General features: G+C 40.5%; 2 protein-coding genes across 3 annotated transcripts in view; both read left to right on the top strand.

Annotated features, from left to right (window-relative positions):
• The first annotated feature begins 1,228 nt into the window (after positions 1 to 1,228).
• LOC132569978 (uncharacterized) lies at positions 1,229 to 2,254 on the top strand. The gene has a single exon (XM_060236419.1). The coding sequence runs from the start codon at positions 1,268 to 1,270 to the stop codon at positions 2,252 to 2,254; it is 987 nt and encodes a 328-aa protein (XP_060092402.1). The 5' UTR covers positions 1,229 to 1,267.
• A 10,626-nt stretch (positions 2,255 to 12,880) lies between these two features.
• SNCAIP (synuclein alpha interacting protein) overlaps positions 12,881 to 17,517 on the top strand; it is a 108,714-nt gene continuing 104,077 nt past the window's right edge. Inside the window, exon 1 of one of the 2 annotated variants that reach the window (XM_060235546.1) lies at positions 12,881 to 12,986. In XM_060235546.1, coding sequence (XP_060091529.1) covers positions 12,930 to 12,986 — 57 coding nt within the window. In that variant the 5' untranslated portion in view covers positions 12,881 to 12,929. The remainder of the gene's footprint in view (positions 12,987 to 17,517) is intronic. The other variant, XM_060235547.1, reaches the window with a different exon arrangement.

Genomic DNA, 17,517 nt, shown 5'->3' with positions numbered 1-17,517 from the left:
GGCTATTAAGCTCTATCAGTGGCAATATACAAACACCATGACTGATTCCTAAAGATCCCAGAGGCTCCTGTTGTGGTGCAGATCATCCAGTGATTCAAGTTTTGAAACAGATATTGAAAAGATTATGTGGGGAAAAACTGTGTGTGTCATTCCTGACCACACAAAAGCATTGCATTTACATATATGGTACCAGGGCCCAATGAATTCATATAGGAGGAAACTGTAGTAATTTTTTCTTTCTTTTTTTTAATTAGCCTGAACTGTTTTGTATGGTATGAAGTTTGTGTAACACTTTTTCTTCTTGCTTGTTTTCTTTTTATGCAACATGACTGACATACCTTTTCATTCCATTCATAGTATCATATAGAGTTATTATATACTGAAGTTCGATCTCTTGCATATGATAATAGCTTATTGTTAGAGTCAAATGTTATGTATACGTAACTTCAGTATATTATTTTCATATTCAGATCTTCTGTTTTCTTAGTTTTAGAAGTGGCATTTTAATTATGAACAAAATTTGACAATGTTCTTGAAGCTGAAATTGATCAATTGTGCCAGAAAATATGATAATTGCAGTGCATTTTAAAAAACAAACAGAAAATAATTACAGAACCTACACTGAAATGAAAAGTGGATGCAGAGCAGTAGCAGTTGTTGGCTTGATACCATTTTTCCTCTTTTGTTAAGGGACACATACCTCCAAGGTATAAAATGCCTTCACTGTTCAAGGTGGGAGCTGAAAAATCTTTGTAGGAGATCCCCGACAAAGTTCATAGGGAAATGTATAGGGACCCATAAGAGTTAAATAAACTGTCTACTGTGCTCCTTGTTTTTTCCATCTTTCCTGTGCACTGGTGCACCATTATTTTTCCTGTTTATTTACATAGGAGATATTTTATAGTCTTTCTTTAGCAAAACTCACAGAGGTGGGGAAGGTATTTCCTCAGTTCTGTAGTTCAGCATATTTTAGTATTGTATGCTACTAGGTTGCTGCCATATTTCTGAACTCTTTAATTAAAGGATAACCTTGTGATTGTTCATAATGATAGCACCCCATGAGACGATGAAAGAGCCACTTGAGAACATTAGCTTACACAACTGTGGCTAGCTTTTGTTTTTCAGTTTTGCATTTTGAGAAAAGACTGATTATTGTACTTGCCTTTCTTTGAGGGAAAATGTCTTTGCTTCCAGTGAATTTTTTTACCAGGGTTCATGAACTCCAAAACTCCAGAATAGATCTGAAGAAACTGAAAGGCTAAAAACCATGGAGCTCAGTGCTGGTACTGTGGAAATAGTTGTGTGTGTTGTTTTGATCTTCCTCAGCGTGTTTGGTAATCTGTTGTTGATTTATTGCACAAGGAGATGCATTGGTGAGCATTTGCGAATCTCATTCATACTGATTTTCAACCTTGCATTTGACCATATTGTAAACAACTTGGTAGTGAATGTCTTGAAGATTGTTTATGCCTCTGGTGTTGGGTTGGATTCAGCCAGCTGCAAAGTTCTCATGTTCACAACAGTTTTTACTACCTCTCTTGCCATATGGTTCACATTATACATTGCTTTGCTGTACTGCTTTAAAGTGTGTCAAGTTGTGCACCCTCCAGTTGAAGTTGCAAGCACGAACCATCGGAAGTGTCACCTGGTCCTAGTTTTTGCTCTTTGGGTTGTTTGTTTTGCATTTTGCTCTCCAGTTGTACCATATACAGGAAAGAATGAAAATCTAACTGGAGGTAATGAGACTTATCAGCAACATGGCATATTGAACTATTCTGAATGCAAGACTGAATATAGAAATGAACAACTAGAGTTTTTATATGGAAAAATATTTCTAGTGGCTATTGATCTTCTCCCATTGATAATTTTACTCCTTGTGGGCTTCCGAATAGCACATCTCCTTTGGGAACATAAGAAGGCAACTTATGGTGGCATATGGATTGGGGATAACACTACTGAAGCCGAAGTCCTCAGAGCATGTAAACTTGTCCTGGCATTAATATTTCTTATTACTTCATTCTGGATTTCTCACTTTGTCCTAATGCATTGCTTGAAACATTTTAAAAACTATTACTTTGCACCTCCAATCATGACAGGTCTTATTTCAGGATATTCAGCTGTCAGCCCTTATCTTCTTACATTGATTAACTACAAAATAAAAGTGAAGGCGGAATCTTTCTGTTGTAAAGGAGAAAAGAAACCAGTATCCCCAACAGCTGTATCTCCATCTGTAGAAGTGTCTCCGTATGCTTAGTGATTAGAATTCTGTTGCAAAAACTCTGTGGATTTACTAAAAAGGGAGTATCTGTATGGGAAATTTGTATGTGCGTGTGTACACGTGCATGGTGTATGTGTTAGAGAGACAGATGTACATAATTGCCAGACTATATATATATATAGAGAGAGAGAGAGAGAGAGAGAGAGTCTGGCAATTATGTACATATGGTTATATATATATATGTGTGTGTGTGTGTGTGTGTGTGTATTAAAGTGTAACTTCATCCCCTCCAGGATGGTGTGCAGAGGTTTTCCATATGTATGTGCAAACCAGGGGTTTATGAGCTTATGCAGGCATTTTGTTGCAATAGTTATTCATATGCAAAGACTTCAATGCACTGCAACTAAGCAACACCAGTGTAGGAAGCCATAGCATGTAATCCTGGATCCCCATCTCCCTCACAGGCTACTCAGATTGGCAGCAGGAAGAAGCAGCAGCCACTTGAGTCCATTTTGGAGGAGGGGTTTACTGTATTATCAGGCTGTTGACATGGAAGTGTCAAGTGAGAGGGGACAGAAATTGGTGACTGGTGGGTAGGTTAGAAATTGCAACGTGGATACTGTGACCAATTCCGCACTAGTCTTTTAATCCTGGTTTAGCCCTGTCCCCAAACTGACATTCTATAGTAAAATCATAGAGTCATAGAGTTGTTTTTTCTGATTCTGTTATTCTAGTGTAGAATGTCAGTTTGGGGACAGAGTTAAACCATGATTAAGGGTCTTGTGTGAAATTGGTCTGCATTTGCACTGGCTGCTATTGACCTACATAACTAATTGAGCAATCTTGGGCAGAATTACTGCAGTTTTAGCTCATGGAAATCACACTGGAGTATCTCTGCATAGGATTGTGCTGTAAACGTATTGTCAATTCCTGTGTATAGGTGGAGACTGCTACAAATATACAGTTGTGCACCCATTCAGTCTGATTAATTTCTTGACCCCTCTTCTTGCTGCTGTGCGACATCAGATTTATGTTGTACTCTCCTGTCCCAAATGATAAACAAGTGGCATACAGCTGAAGTTTGAACTCTGTCTTTCTGTGGGTAAGCAGAATTATGGCTATGAATTTTAAAAAGAAATCATAATATATTTTGTTATATACAAGGCACCAATTTGTACATAAATATCGTAGGGATACTTGATAGTCATGCCTGTTCCATTCTTTTTGCACTGAACAGATTATTTTCCTTTTCTGAAATCTTAAATGAATGCATACATAATTTATGCTGTAGTATTTTGCACAAGTATAACAAATTTTTAAAATATTGTGTGTTGTTTCGTTTTAAACTAATATTATGGTTTTATCATAAATGCGGATAATTTGATAAAATAATATGGGTATATAAATAACTAATAAATGCTGTTTCTTTCTTTGATACAAACTGTCCTGTGTGCTGTCATTTATAGTGATGTGTTTATAATTCTAGCAGTATCATGTCACACACATAGTTGTGCTCTTTCTGATAATTAGTACAGTTTTTCCTGTTTGGAGATAATTGTTCACAATTTGGGTGTTCACAGAGAAATGAAGTTTCCATTGAAGATTTCAATTTTGAGACATAATTCAGGAAAGGACTTTGGAAAAAAATTAGACCACATTTGATTACTGTTCCAGAGTACCTATATCTGTATTTATGGCTAAGTATAAATAAATATCCATAATAAATATACTTAAAATACATGAGTTTTTTATTTTTTGCAATTGAATATTGAATATACCATCAGAAGCAGGTATTTGAGCCTCTTTGAATTTTGCCTCATGATCAAAATCTCTTTAACTTTTGGGGTACAAGGTGATTCTCTAGGTGAAAATCTTATGAGTTTCATTCTTTTAACATTCCATGTCAACAATGCTCCTTTCTTTTTTGGCTGTGGCCCAAACCAAGGAAATACCCCTTCTTCATTACAAGATCAAATTAGTTATTTGCCAGGATAGAAAGGGTCTGCTGCCATGGTGGAACAGGAATAAATAAACCCTTGCTCAGAGAGGCAAGGCAGAACTTTTTCTTCTCCCAAAACACGCGTGTCAGTGATCATTCCTACAAGTGGCACCCTGAAGCAGGAACCATTCAGCTCCCGCAGCAGGGACTACTCAGCTCCCGGGACAAGGGACAGCTCCTGCTTTCAGATATCGCCTGGCGTAGCCCAGCAGCTCAGCTTCTACTTATCAAACACCTGGCATAGGCCCCGAAGTGCGCACTCCATCATTCTCAAACGACCCCTTTCATTTGGTAAGTATGGGTGGAAAGGTCTTTCAGGCTGAGCAGAAACATTTGGATGAGTTAAAGTTTTTGATCCAAAAGTCCGGCAGGTCTGTGACTTCTGGCCAACTTAAGACTCTGTTACAAGAGATCAGTAAGCAATGCCCCTGGTATCTGGAGGGAGGTTCTCTTAAACTTTGAGACTGGGAGAAGATAGGGAAGACCTTTCACACAGAGCCCAGAGCTTCTATTGAACTTCTGCAAGTCTGGCATCAATGCAGGTATGCAGTAGAGAAAATTATGCACATTTCTAACCCAAGCCAGCTCTCCAAAGATTGTCCCCTAAAAGGCACTGGTGTCTAACTTGTGCCCCCTGCCCCTCCTCTTCTTCCTCCTCCTTCTCCCCCTCCTCCACCAACAGATTCACCCGTGGGCCCAAATCTGATTCGCAATTTCAATCTCAGCCTCAAACGCTGTAAGAGGCTGGGCAAGAGCCTACTCCAGAGAATTTGGTGGCTGCTGTTTTTGCAGCTCACAGTGATTTTTTGGTTGTTTGTATTTATATATTTTGTCTCCTGTCAAGGCTATTAGTTTTACATTTAACAGTTTTCTATCTTCCCAATTTTTCATTCATTTAAATCTGAAAATTCTTTTTGTTGTTGGTACTGAATTTTTATTTTTCTGAAAAGAACAGTGTTTTAAAATTCTACCTCACAAATTTTGGTTCCTACAAGACCTTTTTTCATTTGAAGTTATAGCATGTGTTATAGAAGAACATCTGTACCCTTCCTTGGATAAAACTACCCTCTCACTGTGCATCTTCTCTCTTAAGTCTTGAAAAACTAATACTTTGTTTTATAAGTGACCCAATTATTCTCCGTGTCGTGTTTCTCATAGAAATATCTTTTCTAGATTTGTTGGTAGGCAGAATTCCTGAAAACTCTTGGTCTTTATTAGAAATCTGGACTTTAATAATGTTCTGCATTCCTCAAATGTATATCTTCATTTGCTCTGTTAATGTCATTTATAGTTACGTTCCATCTATGAACTGTACATATCAATCTTCCTATTTAGGTATTTGGTGAACCTCTTACCCATGGAAAGAGACATCTACATGCTTATCTATTTTATTTTATGAAGTTTCAGCCTCTCCATTATTTCAGCCTTCTTCATCAAGGTGCATGTTTTAGCACCCTGCTTTATACATCAGTTTTGAATTATATCTTTGCACTGCCCCACACATCTCCTTGTCTGTGCAAGCTCCTTACTAGGTTTTCTCCTAAGTTTATATATGTATTGCATGCTTATTATAAATAGATTTAAGAATTGTTTTGTGTGTTTGTCAAGGTGTATTAACCAGAATTTGCTTTTAGGATTTTGTTGTTAAAGTTTGTTGAAACCCACTCTCACACCTATGTGAGACCCACCGAACAAATTTTGGATGAGTTGGCACAGAGAAAAATGGGGTTCAGTGGGACTTGATCACCCCACTGTTTTCCAATGGTTTAAATTCTCTGATCCATTTCTCTAATCATTTTGGGTCTGATCCCTCATATGCATGTATGTTAAAGCTGGCATTGTTCTCTTGACGCCTCAGTTTTGTTTTGTTTGTTTTTGAAGTTTTTCTTATTTTTGTCAATTTCATATATTCCAAAGCTATAGCAAAAGTTTTCTTCCTTTTTTGTGACTATTTTCATAATCCAGGGGTAATTTCAACTCTTGTAATCTCTTTTTGGAGCTCCAATCTTGTGCACAATTTCATGTTTTCTTTTTTAAAATTCATATCTTTTGCAACAAAGTAAAAAGCCTGTCATGAATCTCTAGGTGCATGCTTTCTATATGGATGTACACTAGCCTGAATCATGAGAAGTGATGCATAGGTTTATATTGTGCATTTGTATTCTGCATAATGTATGGTGTATAAAATTTGCCCTTTAACATTGGAAGGATAGAGACCTTGTCAAACTAAGACTCCATATGAGGAGGAGGAAGTCTCCAGTCCAAAATAAGTGTGGTAAGTTAGCTCATATGTGCAACCCTATCTCAACAAGGTTGAGCTCAAGTTATGGCAATTTGTGGGCAGCCAAGAAAAGCTTTAAAGGGAAAAAAGCATCTATTATTGTTGTTTTGTTTGTTTCTCCAAGTGTTTTCCAGGCTCCTCCATATCTACCCAGAGGCCTTGAAATTTGCCTGGTCATGCCTCATTGATGTTGGAAGGAAGGCCTCCCCCAAAACCCCATCCAAACTGAGTTATGGAGAAAACTTATTTCCAGGGAAATTCCTCTGCCTAGCAAAAGGCTGGTTGCCCCAGCTGATCATAACAGCAGCCCCACTGCCACTTCCAAGTTGTGCTTCGAAATAAAAATAATTCCTTTTGATTGCAATAGAAACAGATTTCCCTTTGAAAAGATTGTCATGCATAGAGCACGCAAACTCTCCATGAACTCAAGAAAGAAAACCTTTTGTTAGACTAAGGGAGGAGGGGAACAAGGAATTAGTCAGAAAATGGGTTTTGTATTGTAATAATGTAGCCAGTATGGACTGCCCATCTCTGGCCATGCTCTCACCTATGTTTGAATGTGTCACCCTGATCACACCTACCACAATAAGTTGCTTGCCATAAAGGCACATGAATTGATTCAGTTCTGCCTTGCCTCTCTGAGCAAGGGTTTATTTATTCCTGTTCTACTCACACCAAAAATAATTCAGCTTACTGCATCGCAACAGACAAAGCACTAACAGGAAGATATCTGCCCAGTTACCATGAGGTCGTGTCTGCATAGTCTACAGAAACTAATACCAGCTCAGCAGTTGTCAGGAATAGATTTATCTGAGGAAGCAGAAATGAGGTTTGAACACGGGTGTAAGGATCTTTTGCTCTTGTGTCATCAGAATTATAGGGAAGCAGGTTGGTGTGCTGATTGCATGATCCTCCCACATCTCACTCTTTTTTATTTATTTATTGTAAGCTTATTTTATTAAGGCAATTTTGTGTGATCATAATTCTGTGTGACCACTCAAGAAGGGCAGTTAAGTGACATTTTGGTTTTTGACATTCCCAGAAAAAGGGGGTGAAATGACACTACAATAGGGTAAGGACAAAGAGGGTAAAGATGAACCACAGGAGGAAAACAGACAGTGATGGGATTATTCACTTACACTGGCACAGTTCAGGATCGTTTCATTTAGAGAAGATGTGTGTGTTCCATCTAGAAAAGGTATGTTGATGTGTGGAGGGGAAAAAGTCATGCAGAGGCATGCCTTGGCTGTGCAGCCCAGCCTTTCAGTGTGGTTTCATGAGGCTTTACTGGGCACACAGGTTAGCTTAAGAGGGCCCCCCCCCATATAAGGTTACCCTCTTTATTTAGCAGTACCTCGGTATCAATTCCCCTCCTTTTTGCTGCCTAATCCTTGGAAGATGTGTGCCATATTTTATAATGTGCTGCCATTCAGACTTCAAACAACCAGGGTTGAGTCACAGTTGGGACCAGGGGAAAGAACTTAGGAATATCAGCCACCAAAAAGTAAGCTCTACATGCATGAGGGAAAGCTATGTGTCCTGGTATTTGACAATTCTTTATCAATAAACATTACTAGTTATGATGCAAGAATACAAGAACTCATCTCAATTTCTAAAACACGTAAGGGACATATGCAAGTGACATGCTGTAAACTTTTTCTTCTCCCAAAACACTCATGTCAGTGATCATTCCTACAATTTGGTGCCTGTCCCTCCTCCCCAGTGTAAATTTTCCCACCATGGGGAAATTGAAACTTTTCCCCATTGCCATAGGAAAGCATGGGGAATGGGGGCAACATCTTTGGGTGCCCCTAGAATTGGACCCCAGGTCCAATTTTTTTGAAACTTGAGGGCTCTCTGAGGGAGAGACTCCTGCAGTTACACAGCAAATTTGGCTCCTTTCCCTCAAACCCCTTCCCCTCAGCCCCCAGATTATACCCTATTGGATTTTGCCTTTGACTTCAATGGCCCATAGGGTATAATGGAGGTAAATAGCTGTCAAATAGATTCGGTAGTATTCAGGACTTCTATATTTGACAGCCAAATCAGATCAGAGAATCTGATTTGGCTGTCTACTGTGCCAAACACAGCCAAATTGGATGTTATTTGGGGTTGTATTCAGTTCATCGGAACCAAATGCATACCCCTAATACTTACTATCTGGCCTGGGGGATGTATATTCATTCAATTTAGCCAGGTGCCTTTCAATGACCTCTCTATCCATGTCAACCAGCACCTTGGATGCTGTGCTTTCCCTACTACCATCTCCAGATGAGCCTGTTCTGTTGTTATTTTGTGTGTGTGTGTGTGTGGGGGGGGGGGATATGAGGCAAAATAGGCATTAAATCTTTCTGCTTTCTTTCTGTCCTCTGTCAGAGTTTCTCCATTTTCACACAATAGTGGACCCAGTGCCTCTTTTATCTTGTGTTTGCTCCTCACATATCTTTAGAAGATATTCACATAGCACACCTCCCTGGTCAGCTTTAGCTCACTGTAAGCTTTGGCCTCTCTGATGGCTGACCTACTCGCAGATACTCTTCTTCAGAGGTATCTCATTGCCTCTGTTTTTTGAACATTTCTTTTTTCTCCCTTAGCACAGCATGGAGTTCTCTGTTCATCCACATTAGCTTCCTGGATCCCCTACTAAGTTTCCTGCTTGTTGGAATAGCGATGTTTTGAGCTTGAAGAGCAGTTTTTTTAGGAGAGCTCACCCCTCACTTGCTCCTTTCCCTTCCAGTAGTCTTGCCTATGCAATGATTCTTATCATGCCTCTGAGTTTATTAAATTCTGACTTAGTGAAATCTAACATACATGTGTGGCTATGAACTGTTTTGGTTACCAACAGCAAAAGGAATTCTAGCAGGACTTAGAATCATAGAGTTGGAAGGGACCTCCAGGGTCATCTAGTCCAACCCCCTGCACAATGAGGAAACTCACAAACACCTCCCCCTAAATTCACAGGATCTTCATTGCTGTCAGATAGCCATCTAGCTAGATAGCCATCTGACAGCAATGAAGATCCTGTGAATTTAGGGGGAGGTGTTGGTGAGTTTCCTGCATTGTGCAGGGGGTTGGACTAAATGACCCTGGAGGTCCCTTCCAACTCTATGATTCTATGAGGAATCGCGCTAACGGTCAGGAAGTTCTTCCTAATGTTGAGCCGGAAACTCTTTTGATTTAATTTGAACCCATTGGCTCTGATCCTACCTTCTGGGGCAACAGAAAACAATTCCACATCATCCTCTATATGACAGCCCTTCAAGCATTTGAAGATGTTGATCATATCACCTCTCGGCCGCTTCCTCTCCAGGCTAAACATCCCCTATAGTCATACGACTTGGTCTCCAGACCCCTCACCATCTTCATCGCCTTCCTCAAGACCCATTCCAGCTTGTCTATATCCTTCATAAAATGTGGTGCCCAAAACTGAATACAATACTCCAGGTGAGATCTTGTCAGAGCAGAGTAAGCAATACCATCACGTCACGTGATCTGGACACTATACTTCTGTTGATACAGCCCAAAATTGCATTTGCCTTTTTTAGCTACCACATCACACTGTTGATTCATGTTCAATGTATGATCCACTAAGACCCCTAGATCCTTTTCGCACAAACTACTGCTAAGACAAGTCTCCCCCATCCTTTAACCATGCATTGGATTTTTCCTACCTAAATGCAGAACTTTACATTTATCCCTGCTAAAATTCATTTTATTGGTCTTAGACCAGTTTTCCAGCCTGTCAAGGTCATCCTGTATCCTGTTTCTTTCTTCTGCTGTATTTGCGATCCTTCCCAATTTAGTATCATCGGCAAATTTAATAAGCATTCCCTCTATTCCTTCATCCAAATCATTTATAAGGCTGTATCTGTGTCATTTCCTTTTTCTTTTTGTTTGTAATGGCCTATGGCTTAACACAAATAAATTACTATTATAAGGATGTTGAACAAAACAGGTCCCAGGACAGATCCTTGAGGCACTCCACTTGTCACTCCTCTCCAAGAGGATGAGGAACCATTCACAAGCACTCTTTGGGTGCGATCTATCAACCAGTTACAGATCCACTTAATGGTAACAGGATCCAAACCACATTTTACCAACTTGTCAACAAGGATAGTATGTGGAACCTTATCAAAAGCCTTACTGAAATCAAGATAAACGATGTCTACAGCATTCCTCTGATCCAGCAAGGTAGTCACTTTCTCAAAAAAAGTGATATGACTTGTTCTTGAGAAACCCATGCTGGCTCTTAGTAATCACATCAATTCTTTCTAAATGTTCCAGGACTGACTGTTTGATGATTTGTTCTAAAACTTTTCCAGTTAAGCTGATGGGTCGGTAGTTACCTGGATCCTCTTTTTTCTTCTTCTTCCTCCTAAGGTCCCTACCACCTTAACTCCATCTACCATCTCTTGCCCATTGGTCAATCTTAAGTCAAATATGACTGAGTCCCTTGTAGCTTCCTCCACCATTTGACGAAGGAAGTTGTCAGACAGGCAGGTCAGGTACATGTGTGACTGTGTATGCTTCGCAGAGTTTGCCTCCCAGCACACATCAGGGAAGTTGAAGTCACACATAACTACAAGGTAGTGCTGTATCGATACCCTGTCAGGTTGTTCAAGGAGGGCATAATCTACCTTCTCTTCTTGGTCAGGAGGTCTGTAGCAGACTCCAACCACAATACTATTTATCCTTCCTTCCCTTATCCTCACCTGAATACTTGTATGTATTTATGTATGCACTGTATACAGCTGAGTAGCAGTGCACTATTCACCGTTTTAGTTGTAGACAACTTCCTTGTCTGTCACCTTTCCTGGCTCCTGCCAATTGATTTTAGAAAGTGGATCACGTGGGGCTTTTGCTTAGTTAGGGTTACCAGTCCCCAGATGGGAGTGGGGGGTCTCCCAATTTCATACTTTCCTTCCTGCTTCTGGCCTGCCAGCTGGTGAGGGAAACCCCACTCCCAAATAGCCACATTGCTGTGCAACATTGCTGATGTGATGGCATCATGTGGATGTCACATGGCAACACAGCTGTTCGGGGCAGAGCCCCTCCCCTCTCTCTGAAGGCTCCATGCTTCTGTTGGCAGAACATAAGTACCTAGCAACCCTATGGGATCAGTAAGGTTTTCTGATTGGCTATGCAGATTTTGTTGAAGTTGTTTCTGTAGCAGCTGCCACCACAGCTCAAAGATCCACACTGTGTACCTGAAACCTGTGTATATTCCCGGAATTTTTTTTTAAATTTAAAAGGTTTCTGGTTAAAAAAAGAGCTTTTACCTGAAATGTTATATGGTTCCAACTGGCATTATGCATAACCTCACTCCATGACATTTTATGGTTGGCTCTTTCACCTTGGCAGCCATCTTGTGGATGGCTCAGCATCCTGCAGCAGCCATTTTGAGGTTGTGCCCACTATCCTGAGTCAGACTTCTAAAGGAGTGTGCAGGCTTGAAAGGGTTGGGGACTCCTGTTCTATCATATACAATAGAGGCTAGAAGAAATGGAAATGCTCCCCAAGTACTACCCCTATATTCTAGGAATTTCCCAAGTATGGGTTTGTATACCTTGCAGAACCATATGCGACAAACCATATGAAGAGACATGCTTCTGCCGCTGAGCAAAAGATCAAAAGGGATACTATCACTGGAGATCAGAAAGGAGCCGTTGTTTAACACTCTTTGTGTTAAAGATTCTGGCCTGATTCTCATTCACATGGCATTGATTCTGTAGCTGCTTCCACACACTACCTCCCTAATAAGCATTTAGAAGTCATGGGAAACAAGCCTAAGTAGGTTTTCTCAGAAATAATTCCATTTATTCACTAGGGTTTACTCCCAGGAGAATGTTCTTAGAATTGCAGCCACAAATGCCTTAGCACTCAACATTTCAGAATGTGCAATGACAGGGACTCAAGACTCAATATTGTGCAATGACAAGAGACACAAATCCATTGTTGAGGCTTCCATCCATTATGGATACATAGGGCTACATGAATGAGAGCAATAGGTGTGATCTAGCCAGAGTTAAACACACTTCGGTTTTGTTGATTTCAGTAGGAAAGAGTAAAGTATGAACTTAACTCTCATATTGAAGTCAATATGAAGATTAATAATGAATAGTTACTATTAAGCACTTAAGTTTGTTGCGGGCATACTTTTTGATTTTGTTGATTATCTGTAGGGACAGAAAGATTCTATTGAACAGCAACCTGAACTTCTTTTAGGTATTAGGAAGTCAGAAATAAGATTAAAGTTGGACTTCAGAATCAACCATTTCAATTACTGCCCAAGATGAACATTGTATATAACATTTGTTCACATCTGTCTCGGTTTATATATTTATTGAACAATGCTATCTTTCTGTTTTTTCTGTCTTTTAAATAGAATTGTATTATCCAATTGAGTCAATGAAGATGTGCATTGTAGAATAATGGAAGTCCCAGAATACCTTGATTTGGATGAAATAGACTTTAGTGATGACATATCTGTAAGTATGAGTCTCTTATTCTTCTCTCTTGGGTTAGTGAAAGAAATTATTGTGGTGGTGGTTGTTTTGCTTTTAGGTCTACATGCTGCAGCTGTTCCATCAAATGGGTGAAAAAGATTTGCATTTACATCCTACTATTTCAGCTACAGGAATCCTGAAAGGTTTGTGCATCTTTGAGACTATAAGGGGCATTCAGGATGGATTTAAGCCAGCATTAGGCCTAGAGGATATAAATACAATCGTCTATGATATAATTATGAAAATGCTATCATTCTATGATTCACATGCTATAGTTCTTACAGAAACTAATGATGCAGCTTATTTCAGCGTCCCTAATGAGACCGCAACTATAGTTTATTTCAGGGGTGGAATTCTAGCAGGAGCTCCTTTGCATATTAGGCCACACACCCCTGATGTAACCAGTCCTGCAAGAGCTTACAAAAAAGAGCATAAGCTCTTGGAGGATTAGCTACATCAGGGATGTGTGGCCTAATATGCAAACGAGCTCCTGCTAGAATTCCACCCCTGGTTTATGTTATTAATACTAGTAAATGCTATAATCCAAATATGTGCTAAATGCCCTGTTAGTGAGTAAATTAGACATATGATTTCTGAATGTATGCTTTTACCCTTGCTTTCAGAGAGTTATTTTTAAAATTTTCGAATGCTTTGTTTAGAGGTTTTTCCCCCTCTCTTAAAATGGATTTTAATCTGTTATTTTTAAGGTAGATTTTTAATGAAAGGAGACAAAGGCAAGCATTGCAAGTCATGAGCCAATCCCAGAAGAACAATTTATTCAGTGTAACCATGCTTTTCTCACTGTGGGGTATTAGGATTTGTTTCAGAACCTATTTCAAGACCCAGTTTTATAGCAACATAAAACAAAGAATATGTAACCTCTCTTTGCCTTTCCCTTTGTGTCTCAGTGATGACCTTAACTGTCAGTTCCAAAAATGAATAACACAAATTCTTCATGTTAATAATGAATGCTGTAAAATGCTGCTGTCCATTTTGAATTAAAGAATTAACTCAACTTGTAGAAAAAACATTATCCTTAATTTTCCACTGTTGATTGTGAAAGGCAAGATTTATCTCTGAGTAATTCATTCATATATGTTGCCTTTCATAGGAACAAATCTTGGATCTTTGAATAAAGACTTCATTAATAAACTCCAGACAGGTTTCAATGTCAGTTTAATATGGCTTTTGCATTGTTCTTTTTTCTAAAATGATATAATCCTTGTAAATGAACTTTATGGGTTTTGTCAGATTGGTCCAGTTAAGTATTAAGATACTTAAGCAATATCTTTTGTCATATTGATTAATGTCTTCTTTGAAACTTGACATGCACAGATTATCAGAGATACAATTTACAACAGAGCCCAAACTGGCACCCACATTCAGTAGCTCTGCAAAAACTTTTCACTTCTTCCATGAAATGTTGGATACTGTTAGGTTCTCCTCTGCCAGCACACGGTTGCTATCCTTTTGCCAAGATTTCTCCCTTAACTGGTGTTGTAACATCCAAGCTCTTTGTTGACAAATGCACGAGTCAACTAAAACAGGAATGAATGAGAGAGGGCCAAGCCTGCATACAGCCCTTCTGTTGAAAACAATGGATTTAAATGTGGTTATCTGTAATTGGGCTGCCCCCCAGTGTATCCCCACTCAGCTACATTTGGTTCAGCATTTAGTATATGTCAGCACTAAATAAATATTAAATAAACAGAAAGAGAAAAACAACAATCCAGTATTTCTATATCTCCTGTTTGTGTGATCTTGTCTATGCTAGGCCTGCTCTTTGTTTCTTCTTCCAAACTCCACCAAAATGTCCAGTTAAGTGAGGGCATGATGTTCCAATTTTAAAGAAAATGAAAAAAATATAACAGACATTTCAAACTGAACTGCAAGACTTCTTAGAAGCCTCGCTGCTTGTACCAGGATAGGAGCCAGAGAATGAAAGCAAGACACTGCAAAGTGTAGAGTTAGTAACCTGGGAAAAAAGTGAATAATGTTTTTTCTTGGCAGCTTAGTAGTTTTTCAGCTGAAATCCTGTTCATTGTATTGACAGAAATGGCAGAAATTTTAAGTGTTCATATTTTGTTTGGGGACAAGAGTTGAGCAGGAGGAAATCTGTTAATGCAATCAAACACAAACCATTAAAAGTGCAGTGAAATTTATGGCATGCTTAATAGATTTTTTTTTGTAGAGAACTGAATTTATATTAATGCTGTATATAACTAGTGGAATAGTTTGCCATTCCAAAAGAAGGAAATAATATATGAGGAGAAATTTTGGCCTAACAGACACATTGCAGTTTTAACAAGGGTATTCTTAATTGAACTGCCAATTATATTTCAACCTGTATTACCTAACTTCCTTTGTGTATTCCTTGGAGACCTGATGCTGCTGTTTCTATTGCAGCTGATATTTATGTTTATACAAGAAGTTATATCACCACATGATAGTGAGTGTGGTGTAGTGGTTAGATTGGGGTTACCTGATTTCCGATCTTTATTGTGCCATTAAAGTCACTGGGTGACCTTGGGCCAGTCACTGTCAGGCTAACATATCTCACATTGGTGCTATGAGAACATGGTCTCATATGCCTAAATTTCAATGCAAGCATTTTAAGTCCCTCTTAATGGAGAAGAGATGGCAAATATATTAAAAAAACAGATTCTTCATATATCCCCTGCTTTGTCAGTCTGCAAGTAACAGCAACAGTCTTGTAAATTTCCAGAAATACCAGTTGGTATTGGGGGGGGGGGGGGGGTTATTCTGATATTTTTGGCTCTGTTATTCCCTATGGGGAATCTTTCCAGAGGGCTGGTAATTTTTATTTATTTATTTATTTTATTCGATTTATATCCCGCCCTACCCCACCGAGGTGGGCTCAGGGCGGCTTACAACAGTAAAAGCTAACAGAAATCAGTTTAAATATGATTAAAATTATACAATAAAAACATAAAAACCTAAAAATACATAAAACTCACATCGGTATACACTATGCTACATTTTCCTTAAATCAGTCCTTCAATTTCCAATATTCAGTAATCTGATGTTTGAGATTTAGTATTCGGCATTCTGATCACAATTAATTATATGCCAACCAGAAGAGGGTTGTTTTACAGGCCCTGCGGAACTGCTCCAGGTTCCGCAGGGCCCTCACCTCCTCCGGGAGCTGATTCCACCAACAGGGAGCTGCAATCGAGAAGGCCCTGTCCCTGGTCGCTTTCAGACGGGCCTCCTTTGGCCCAGGGATTACAAGGAGGTTCTGAGACCCCGACCTCAGCACTCTCTGGGGAACATGTGGGGAGAGACGGTCCCTAAGGTAGGCAGGTCCCAGACCATAAAGGGCTTTAAAGGTCATAACCAGCACCTTGTACCGAACTCGGTATGTTATCGGCAGCCAGTGCAGTTCCCGAAGCCCCGGCTGAATGTGCTCCCGTCTAGGGAGCCCTAACAACAGCCGGGCAGCGGCATTCTGCACTAGCTGCAACTTCCGGGTTCGACACAGGGGCAGCCCCATGTAGAGGGCATTGCAGTAGTCAGCCTCGAGGTGACCGTTGCATGGATCACTGTTGCCAGGTCGCCGTCCTCCAGGAAAGGGGCCAGCTGCCTTGCCCGCCTAAGATGAAAGAATGCGGACTTGGCAGTGGCTGCTATCTGGGCCTCCATAGTTAGGGTAGGCTCCAGTAGCACCCCCAGGCTCCTAACCCTGTGCGCCGCTGACAGAGGCACACCGTCGAGGGCTGGTAAGGGAATCTCCCTCCCCGGACCATGGCGACCCAGGCAAAGGACCTCTGTCTTCGTCGGATTTAGCTTCAGCCCACTCAGCCTGAGCCATCTAGACACGGCCTGCAATGCCAGGTCCAGGTTTTCTGGGACACAGGCAGGCCGGCCGTCCATAAGTAGATAGAGCTGGGTGTCATCAGCGTACTGGTGGCAGCCCAGCCGATATCTCCGGGCAATCTGGGTAAGAGGGCGCATATAGATGTTAAACAACATCGGGGATAGAACTGCTCCCTGAGGAACCCCGCAATCCAACGGGTACCTCTGGGACAATTCACCCCCAATCGCCACTCTTTGTCCCCGACCTTTGAGGAAAGAGGTAAGCCATTGTAAAGCCAACCCCTGAATCCCCACGTCGGCGAGACGGCAAGTCAGCAACCGATGGTCGACCGTATCGAACGCTGCTGACAGGTCTAACAACATCAGTACCGCCGAGCCGCCTCGATCCAGATGCCGCTGGAGATCATCCACCAGGGCGACTAGCACTGTCTCCGTCCCATGACCCGGGCGGAAGCCCGACTGATGGGAGTCAAGGACGGAAGCATCCTCCAGGAAACTCTGTAATTGCAGTGCCACTGCCCTCTCAATGAGTTTACCCAAAAAGGGTAAATTCGAGACCGGCCGATAGTGTGCCAATTCGGCCGGATCCAGTGTTGGTTTTTTTAAGAGGGGGCGGACCACTGCCTCCTTAAGAGGTGTTGGAAATTGCCCTTCCATCAGGGATCTATTTATGATA

The sequence above is a fragment of the Heteronotia binoei genome, chromosome 4, assembly GCF_032191835.1.
Source record: "Heteronotia binoei isolate CCM8104 ecotype False Entrance Well chromosome 4, APGP_CSIRO_Hbin_v1, whole genome shotgun sequence".
Lineage (NCBI taxonomy): Eukaryota > Metazoa > Chordata > Lepidosauria > Squamata > Gekkonidae > Heteronotia > Heteronotia binoei.
Note: the sequence above shows the minus strand (reverse complement) of the source record. Positions and strands in the feature narration are given on the sequence as shown.

Excerpts from the sequence above, each read along its gene's own strand:
- LOC132569978 (XM_060236419.1), top strand. The coding sequence starts at position 1,268 with ATGGAGCTCAGTGCTGGTACTGTGGAAATAGTTGTGTGTGTTGTTTTG.